The 10,165-nt window shown below is 58.0% G+C and overlaps 1 protein-coding gene across 1 annotated transcript in view; it reads right to left on the reverse strand.

Annotated features, from left to right (window-relative positions):
• The window catches only part of TMEM8A (transmembrane protein 8A), a gene marked incomplete at its 5' end in the record, with an annotated part of 10,687 nt that extends 1,903 nt beyond the window's left edge, over positions 1 to 8,784 (reverse strand). The window contains 9 exon segments of the mRNA XM_010077237.1: positions 2,320 to 2,456; positions 3,009 to 3,132; positions 3,680 to 3,773; positions 4,439 to 4,761; positions 5,924 to 6,023; positions 6,026 to 6,191; positions 6,563 to 6,696; positions 6,782 to 6,989; positions 8,572 to 8,784. Coding sequence (XP_010075539.1) covers positions 2,320 to 2,456; positions 3,009 to 3,132; positions 3,680 to 3,773; positions 4,439 to 4,761; positions 5,924 to 6,023; positions 6,026 to 6,191; positions 6,563 to 6,696; positions 6,782 to 6,989; positions 8,572 to 8,784 — 1,499 coding nt within the window.
• Positions 8,785 to 10,165: the final 1,381 nt, after the last annotated feature.

A 10,165-nucleotide genomic window follows, 5' to 3' on the forward strand; every position in this document is an offset into this window, starting at 1 on the left:
GTGTGGATCTCGTGTGCTCTGCCTTGTCCTCCGGTAGCACCCAGCAGGAGCCTGGGACTCCTCAGAAGCAGCAATTGCACCCCAGGAGCACCTCCTGGCCCCTGTCCCTGCTCCATCAGCAACTCGCACCCCTGTGCTCAGGGTGCTCTCGTGACTGATCTCTTGCTCTGCTGCGGAAAGTCTTGGGGAACCCCGGCAGAGCCCCATGTCTGCTCCAGGGACATCCTCAAGGTTGTTCCCTCATAGCAGGGGCCATTCTGCGTACCGCGTGGGTCTGCCCAGGCCGGCACTTTTCATCCCTACAGTAACGCAACACACATGCCACTTGCGGGTGGTACATGAAGTGTTTGAGGCTCAGGTGCTTTCGCTGATGCTGTAAGCTGGGTGCAGGGTTCCTACAGATCCCAGGAACCAGAGTGGGGGATGATCCATGATACTGAGGAAGCCACCAGTGTCCTGTCCTGCCTCCTGTCACTGCAGGGCAGGCTGCAGAGCCAGCTCAGGTTGCTCTGGGCCTTATCCAGCTGAGTTTTGAAAATCTCCAAGGATGGAGACCTGGATGCTGTGCAAAGCTGAACAACTCTGATGGGGGAAAATTCATCTTCTTTGATGTAGCTGGAAGTTTCCTTGCTGCAGCCTGTGTCTGCAGCCTCTCTCCCTTTCCCTGTGCCCCTCCAGAAGAGCCCAGCCCCAGGGTCCCTGTAACCCCCGTGGGCAGTGGAAGGGCAACTCCTCTTCTCCAGGGTGACCAAACCCACTGCCTCAGCCCAGGGTGACATCCAGATGGGAGTAAAACCTTCCTAGAGGACAGAGCAGGCTCTAGGCTCGACGTGGGGGTCAGCTCTCAGCCTGGTGATGGGGTACCGAGGGCTGAGCTGAGACAGTCTCCTACAAACACAAAACACAAACCTGCCTCTTTTTATCTTTTTTTTTTTCCTCTTAGTTGTTTTAATTCAAGATGAGGATGCCCATGCCCTTCTTTTGGGGAAAGGGGGTCAGTCACGGGGCAGCCTGGGTACACGCAGGCACTCCACGGTCAATAAGTCGAGTTAAAAGTGGCATCCGTCCCATCGCAGTGCCCCTAGAGACCCCGCCAGCAGCTCTGCCCCTTCTGCCGGCTCCCTGCCAGGCAGAGCGCAGAGGAGCTGCTCTCTCCGGTTTATTTCTGGGTCACGCATATGCAGATGGGGCATTTTGCTCCGAGTGATTCAGCAGAAAGCTGTCCTCAGCCCAATTCCCCAGTTCCCCTGGGGTGCTCTGTGCTTCCCAGAACCTGGCACCCCTCAGGGAAATGAGGATGCTGTTTTCCATCTCGCTCCTCGCCCCTCGTGCTGCAGCAGGGACGCCCTGGCTCCGGCCAGCCCCGAACTGCGCTGTGCCTCGTCCTTCAGCCGAGAGCAGGTACAGTACCCACCCCACACAGCGGCTATCATCTTCCCTGTGCCACTGACTCCCGCCCAGCCTTCTCACCCCATTAAGATAATTAGCAGCTGACACAGGGACACCTCCCAGGCCACGGGCTGCCCTGCGTGCTGGCTGCGGGCAGGAGACAGAGCACCATGGCAAAGCACAGGGACGACAGCCCAGCCTCACCGCTCCCTTTCCAGGACCCTCGTCACAAACCACCCTGAAAGACCTCATCGCTCTCTACAACTGCCCGAAAGGAGGGTGCAGTGAGGGGGGTGCTGGGCTCTGCTCTAAACTAACAAGTGATGGGACAAGAGGAAACGGCCTCAGGTTGCACCAGGGGAGGTTTGGGCTGGATATTAGAAAAAATTTCTTCACTGTAAGAGTGATCAGGCATTGGAACAGGCTGCCCAGGGAAGTGGTGGAGTCACCATCCCTGGAGGGGTTCAAGAAACGTGTAGATGTGGTGCTTGGGGACATGGGTTAGTGGGTGTTGGGTTGGACTTGATGATCCTGGAGGTCTTTTCCAACCTTAACGATTCTATGATTTTAATGATCCTGTGAAAGGCACAGGCTCAGCTGCGCTTGCAGGCAGCCCTGCCCACACCCTGAGCTCTTTGGGGTGCTCAGAAGCACCTCTCCAAGCCTGGGAGTCTCCAAGCTGGAAGCTAAATAATCGTTGAGCAGAAAGCTGGCCTCAGCCTGGTTCCCCACCTCCCCGGGGCTGCTCTGTGCTTCCCGGAACGCCGCACCCCCTGGGGAAGGCAGGATGTGCCCAAAGGGGCCCCCACGGGTGCCGAGGGAAGGCGCTGCGACCGCAGGCTGTTCCCCACAGCCAGGGCAGACCCCAGGCTCCCCTACCCAAACACCAACACAGAACCGCAGCAAAGCCTCCTCAGAAAAGGCACTCACCGGCCTTGCAGCTGCAGCCGGCGTAGAGGTAGCCATGTCTTCTCAGGAGGCTGCACTGCCCATACAGCCCGCAGTCGTTGAAGCAGGGGGTGAGGTATGCGAAGACGGTCACTTTGGCTTCTGTGGTGTTACATTCACTGCGGGGAGAGCAGCTCGCCTTGGCACCTCAGTCCCTCGGGAGCGAGCTCCCTGCTGTTTCGGGATCTGCCCCATACCCCCAAAGAGCTGGAAGCAGTTGGCGCCCTGTCCCCTCGGACGGCCAAACCGCTGGGCAGGTGGGAGCCAGCTCTCCCCAGACCCCCCGAGCAGACCCCAGTACCCTGCAGGACTGTGGGCACAACTGCCTGTGTTTCAGAGACCCCTTGAAGGAGGAACAGCAGCGTGTTCATTTATCACCTCAGAATCCCCCTGGGGAAGGAGAAGCCCACCCAGGCACCCCGCAATCTGCGTGAGACACTGCAGCTCAGCACCAGACACGCTGCCGGGGTGCTCACAAGAAGCAAGTGGGCACTGCCCCCCGCCTCCTGCCCCCCCTGCAGCCACAGCGTCACCCCACCAGCTGAGATGAGCCTGCGGGACGGCGGTGAGGACAGGGGCTGGGCTTTGCTCGCGCTAGCTGAGGGCAGCAGGACACAGAGGCTGCGTGCTCTGAGGCAGCCCCAAGGCTGGGGGACACACACCGGACTCACCCCTGGCCCTTGGGGCAGAGGAGCTGCAGGGAGAGGAACCAGTCGTCCGTCTGCGGGTACAGGACAATCAGCGTTGCTTCCGCGGAGGCCATGCTCACACTCAGAGGGTAGCCCTGGAAAAAAGCTTAAAGAAAAGAGGGAGCTGTGATGGGCCAGGACCAGGGGAGAAGGGCCCACAGCAATCCCAGGCTGAGAGCAGCCACACAGGAATCAGATCATCCTGTGGCTCCTTGCTCCCATCCTCAGGAGACACCAGGGGGGATGGAGAGGACACTTGCTCCTGGGACCCTTGGTTTTTGTTTCATCTCAGCTCTCGGTACCTGCCTAGACAGCACAGGCACCTGGAACAGCCTGTTTGCATGGCTGGTCCTCCAGTGCAGAGCTCAGCTGCTTCACACCAGCAATGCCTTGACCACCCCCAAACTCCTGCCAAGGGGGCTGGAAGAGTCCCAGCTGGTAACCAGACCTTCCTTTGGTGGAGGCTAACTCCCAGTGCCAGACTAGCTTCTGCACCCCAGCACCCTGGGCACACACCAGCACGAGAACCTCAGGAGGGCTCGTGCCAAAACCAGCTTCCCTGGGACACTCCAGCAAGCCCTGAGTCAGCTCCCAGCTGATGAGGTCTGAGAGCAAAGCCCCGAGCTGGTGGTGGGTACCAGCAGCTCTCCTACCTGTGCTGCAGTTCTGCGTGGCATTGAGGGACAGCACCGGTGACGCAGCAGTCACACATGCCACCACAGTGGCATTGGCCAGGTTCACGGACGTCTGTGCAAACAGAGCAGTGTCCCACGTCAGAGCGCCCCGATGCCACCCCCCCGCACAATCCATCTCCCACACCACCCACGGGATAAGGGGACAATAAGTCCAGCAGATGAAGGTCACCCATCAATTCAGCAGCTCTTTCTGGGCAGACCCGTGTTCACCTCACCCTGCGCTGCCACCGTGCTCCATCAGAGAGCCCCCGGGGACTGCACGGGGACAAGTGACCCCGGAGCTGGGACACTCACGCATTGCTGCAGCCTGAACAGCTGGACAGCAGGGCTGAGCCCTGCTCCAGCCCTCGGGAAATCTCACTGAATTTCAGGGGGGGTGATTTTGGGGTGTCACTGAAGCAGTGACTTGGGCAGGAACACCCCTGGGTTTCCCTGCTGGCTCTGCTCTCCCGGTGGCACGGCGCCAGGCTGCCGGGGAGAAGATGAAAAAAAGCGTCACTGCCACCGCACACCAGCAAGCTGTGGCATTTGAATCAGAGCTGGCAGGTGGGATGTGCTGGAAGCAGCTAAAACAGGCTCAGAATGTTTTGTGACAACAAAAAGAAAGAGAAATAGTCCCACCGGTGCCTACAGCCCCTGAAGTCTGCTGACAAACCAGCCCAGGAGCAGGGACAAAACCCTGCGAAGGGGTGGCAGTCCCATCCATCAGCCCCGCACCTTGTTGAGCAGGAGGCTGACGACGAGCGAACCCCCACTGTCCATGCCGCTGTTCAGGTTGAGGAGGAGGAGGGTGGGTGAGAGGGAGTTCACGGGCACGCTGGGACCGTTCAAGAGCCTGTAGCGCACAGACACCACGTCCAGGTCCTCACGAACGACAGGCTGGCTCTGCAGGCAGACACTCCTCTGGTCGGACGCGTTGCGTGGAGCCTCCCCGGTGGGCAGAGCGGAGCTCCCTGCTGTGCTGCCCGGTCGGGGACCCGTTTGGCTCTGGTTTAGGCTGCTGAAGTTAAGGAATGAACTGGTACTGCCTGGTCTGCAAGCTGCAGAGCAAAAACAGGGAGCAGTCAGGACTAGCACCTTACTTGGGCAGGGCCCCAGCAGCTCCAGCCCCCTCAGTGACTGTGCAACCTGGGGGTGTTTCAGATGGCTCGGACACTGCGGTATTGGCTACAGCCCCTGGAAGGCACCGTCTTTGCAACGGGAGCTCCAGCATCAGCCCCCACCAGTCGGAACACTGAAGGCAGGGGTACGGGGGGTGGAAGCACCCTGGAGCTACAGGGAAGGGGACGGGGACAGACAAAGGGATGACACACGCCATCGGAACACCCCAACATGCCCAGGGACTGTTCACAAGCCAGAGGAACAGCACTGGGCTGTCCCAGAACCACAGGCTGTGTAAAAGTCTCTCCCAGTTCCCCAGACACGAGCAGACGAAACCCCAGAATAGCCCCGGGCACAAGCCGTCACATCACGGCAGCTGGAGCCAAACGTGACACCTGGAGTCCCACTGCTGGAGCCTGTCCCTTGCTCCCAGTGACTCCAGCGCTCCCCTCTCACACCGCAGCTACCACAGCCCGGCCCCAGCACACGGGATGAGGCTCTGCTTTGGGGAAGGGATGGCACAGCCCCCAGCAGAAAAAAAAAAAAACCTTTAAAAAAACGTACCTAGTTGGAGAGCTTCCAAGGCTCCTAGAGTCAAACAGGGATCATGGGCACGTAATAAGAGGGTGCAAAGGTGCCTACCACAGCCACAAGGACCTTGTGGCCTCCTGAGTCACAGGGTGTCACCTGAAATGGTGACATCCCCTCACCACAGCCCAGGACATTACCCCAAGTACACCTCTGTGAGGTGGTTTCCTCCCTGTAGCCTGCTTAAAATCTGGTGGGGAGACTAGTTTTGGGTGGACGGACAGGACTGTAATGATGTGCTGACTGTCAATTTTAAGCCAGCCACTGCTTTCCAAACAGCCTTTGGAAAACATCATTGCTGTAGAGGCCCTGAACTTTTTGGGCATTTCCAAAACAGACATCTCCAGGGAACAAATGCAACAAGCAGGGCTCAGTCCCCGACGTTATGCCCAGGCCACCAGCGTGCTGGGGGACACTGGCCACTCCAGCCAGCCCCCAAATGCCCAGGAGAGACACAACAGATGCAGAGTTCTCTCTGCTCCTTCCCACAGGGCTAAAGAAAGTGGAACCCACCTGTGAAAGAAGCCAGCATCTCCACCGACACACCAGCAGCGCCCAGACTCTCCACCATGACCTGCAGCCACTTCTCCCAGGGGGGCGAGTCCAGGGCCACAGGGCCAGGCTGCAGTTCATGGTCCCCGTGCAGGTGACGGTCCTTTGGAAGGACTGGGGCAGCGTGATGGAGCCCAGCACCACCCGCACGGCACACACTTTCTGCTCGCTCGTCATGCAGCTTCGCAGCTCGAACTGCATCCTGGCGGCGTGCTTGGGGACGAAGACCCTGCAGGAGGAGGGACCGGTGGCTTGCAGAGCTCATCCTCTCAACACAAGCCCCCCACGGTCCCTGGAGCTTCATGGCAAGAACTATGCGTGGTGTGAAGAACCCGGGTGTGGTGTGAAAGTCCTTCCCAAGGGAAGCATCCCAAAGAACTAAAATTCCCACTGCTGGACCTCTAAGACCACCTGGGAAGAGTCAGAGAAGGGTGCTCGTGTGCTCCCCGTGCAAAGCCCACCACTGCAGCAGGCAGCTCGGCAAACACGCCTGGAGACCCCCAGTTCCAAGCTGGGGACAACAGGGCCCCCCCCCGCCAAGAGCATCTGGGGGAAATGACCCCCCCAGCCCCAGTCTTTCCACCCGCGGCTCTCACTCACTTCACATGCAGTGGCTTAGCAGGCGAGACGATGGTTTGTGGCACAGCAACACCGGGCTCCAGAACAGGCATATCAGTGAGTCTGAGCACAAACATATCCGCCTGGAACATATAGGGGCACGGGGTGGAGAAACCCTGCGGGAGGCAAGAGCAGAGGGGTCAGCTGTGGCGAGACACACGGGGCAGAGGACGATGGCTGAGACCCCCACCAGCCCCTCACCTTCACTTCGATCCTGCCAGCAGCCTCGGGGAGGCGGGCAGCAATGAACCAGTCCCCGGCGGCAGGAGTGGTGACGTTCACAAAGGTGGTGTTCTGCACGGCGCCGCTCAGAGCAATGCTGATGTTATACGAGGGACGGACGGTCGCGTTGGCAGGAAAACGAGTCCCCAGTGGATTAATTACAGGAGGGGCTCCGTAGCGAAAGTGCCTGCGAGAGAAACCAGAATGCAAATAAATCGAGGGATGTAAAAACTCTGGCAAGATACACGGGGATACAAACACACCAGTGGACACCCAGTTCGGCCTGGGATTGGAGAGGGAGCTGCCTGGAACCCCCCCCCCCATTTTCAAGTGGACCACAGGAGCCATCATTTTCACCTGGTGAGAACTGGCTGCTATTAGCTTATCCGGGCTTTATTTAGAGATTGGTTTAACTTGGCTGCTTATTAAGATAAGGATTTACGTGGTTCCATCAAGCCTGAAAGCAGATTTCCACAACACTTCCTAAGGTTAAGCCCCAGCCACAAGACTACTCCTTTTTCATAACCATCAGCAAATTCCCCACAGAGGCTAAATCATCAATGAGGAGCTTTCATTTTATAGCCAAGATCTGCATCTTCCCTATTTCCTCTTTTAGGAGGATGGACAGACAGACTAAAAAGATGCTTTCCAGGGAAGGTCTGCGTGACCGACTTCAGTCCACCAGCACTTCAGCTTTCCAGAGAAGCCACCCAACGTTCAAAGTAGCAGAAAAGCAGGCAGCTAAGTCATATGCAAGATATTTATTTGGGCAGCCAGGCTGGCATTTCATTTGCTTGCTTTTGGACTGTGCTGCAAGAGAACAACGGACGCAACAGGTCCAGCAAGGAAAGGCGACGGGTGACGCGTTATTAACCTGCCTGAGCTGAGCTGGGCTGTTTTCATTTCTCAGGGTATTGTTTAGCTCAGCTATCATTATTGGAAACCTTTCTGGGAAGCAGCAAGTAGGAAGCTCATCTGTTCCAGGCTGCTCTGGAGCAACCAAGAGCCCAGTCAGTGCCCAGGACAGACCAGGGCAGCCCAAGCCAAGCAGCAACCCTCAGTCACTGCCGAGACCTCCGTGGGGTGGGTGCCCCAGACCCATGTGTCTCTAAGGGCACAAACTGCCCAGGGAACTTGGGACCCTCCCAAGATACAGCTCAAAGTCTTGCCCCACCTGCAAATTTTTGACCTCAAATTCCCAACAACCCGAGGTGCGGCTGTAAGCTACATTTCTTTCACTGGCATGGAGTTTGCAATCTTCTCATGCTCTTGTTCCTGCAGGACTCGACGTTCCTGTCCCATCTCGGCTCCACACACAGCCCGCACCCCTCACAAGTGTCCCTAGGTTCTCCAGTTCCTCTGTACTGGGGAATTTGTTCAACTCCAGTTATCTGGGTCCTCTCAAGCCCTGTGCAGTTCTGCCACATCCTTTGGCACCATGCATGGGATCCTGCCAGGCAGAGGAAGGTCCAGGAACCCCTGGACACGAGCAGCACCACCGGCCTCACGGTGAAGCTCTCTCCAGCTTTTCCAAGGCGTCTCTTAGACATCACACCTGACAGACAGCCCCAGACCCACTGGCAACGTGAACAAGAAGTGCTCCTACAGGTTTAAACACAGATTTAGTGCTTGTACATGAAGAAACTACGGCTGCTGCAACCGGGGAACAGACGCCCAGCCTCCTACAGCCAACCACAGCCACGAGCAACAGGGACAGGAGGACACCGGGAAGCCCCCGCGGGCAGGCGCTGGCGCAGGGACATACGTACACCGTGATCTCCATGTCGCTGCACTCGGGTCCTTTCCCCCGGGACGCCTGCAGGAGCCAGCGAAGCAGCACGGTGTCCTCTGGCACGCGGAAGTGGAAGAGCTTGGCGTTCCCATACCAGCTGTAGAAGGACAGCTTCTGCGCGCTCTGCGAGAAGTACTCGGAGACGTACAGCGACTCTGAAAGGGAGAGAGCCCGGCGGTGGCTGGGGGGGCTGCGGGGTACACCCGCCCACAGACGCACACGGGAGGTTTAAGGCTGCTGGAGAGGAGCCCTGCGTGTCCCCGACTTCTCATCCCAGTCCCAGCAGACACATCACGATCCACATTGTTCCTCCAGCCAGAACCACCCACAGCCCTGCTACAAAACCGTCACCCGCAGCCAGGGAGCACTGGAAGACGCCTTAACTGTGCTCTGCGAGAGGTGCGCTGAGCGTGACCGATCACCGGGGATGCTGAGGCAGAGGAGAAGGTCAGGAGGCAAAGGTGATGGCACAAGGAAAGGCGATAGAGCAGGCAGCAGCAAACCCTGGGGCAAGCAGCGCCGAGCAGATGGATGCGGGCAGCACCGGGGTGCTCCGGGCCCTGGCAGTGGTTCATGGTGCCAACAGGCAAGAGCTGTGCCCCGACTGTCTCTGATGAATGCACAGGCTGAGGTTATCGGTCCCACCCAACTCAGGACACACGCACCGAGCAACACGCTGCCTTCCTGCGACGCACACTGTGACGAAAATTTGCGTGCTGGAAACCTAACTGCTGTCAGACGTACCTCCCAAAGTCTAAAGATTTTCCTACCTGGAAGAAAGGCTGCTGGGAGAACAGCCTAGGGCAGGCTGAAAGGTCATGCAAGAGGACAACAGCTATTCAGGCGAAGTGCCAGCAGGACTAACTACGTCCTCTGTCCATCCCTCTGCCCAGCCATGCCTACGGATCCCCCCCAGTCTGCTCATAATTTCAGCTGCAGAATTAGACATGGTGTTTTGTCAGCAAGAAACCAGCCAGAACGCAACGCGGGGATGGAAAAGGAACATCACACCAAGGATGAAACTGCACGGAAACAGCAGAGCCAAGGCTGTGCCGCCCACCCAAAACCAAGGTTCACAACACTCAGCAAGGGGGTGGAAGAAGATGTCTTCACATCTCTGCCCAGTCCTCCCAGACACTCCTTTTCTAGTCTGGGATTCCCTGGAGTGGGGAGAAGCCCTGGCACCTTTCAGACGCAGATTCCTCATTTCTATCAGAGAGTAAGGCAGCAGGCGGGGTGTAACTCGCCCTCCAGCACTGTGCAGGGTTGTGTTGGAACACAGAGAACCCCACGGAGTTTAAGAAAGATGCCAAAGAAAGAGGAAAACAGTTCTCAAGCAGGACCAGAGCCTTGGGATGTCCTTCACACCACGAGGAGCCTAATCCTAGCAGGAACTAGGATTCATGCCCCAAAGCAGGATACGAGCCGGCACCCACGGCGCTGCAAAGAGACAGGAACGCTAATCATGGGCTTAATTCCCTGGCAAATGGCCAAGCCCATGCCTCCGGGCACCCCGCAAAACCAACAGCGAAAGGAGGAAACAGGAAAGCAAGAAATACCAGCCACGCAAG

This window comes from Pterocles gutturalis, unplaced genomic scaffold (genome assembly GCF_000699245.1).
Source record: "Pterocles gutturalis isolate BGI_N339 unplaced genomic scaffold, ASM69924v1 scaffold30533, whole genome shotgun sequence".
Taxonomy (NCBI): domain Eukaryota; kingdom Metazoa; phylum Chordata; class Aves; order Pterocliformes; family Pteroclidae; genus Pterocles; species Pterocles gutturalis.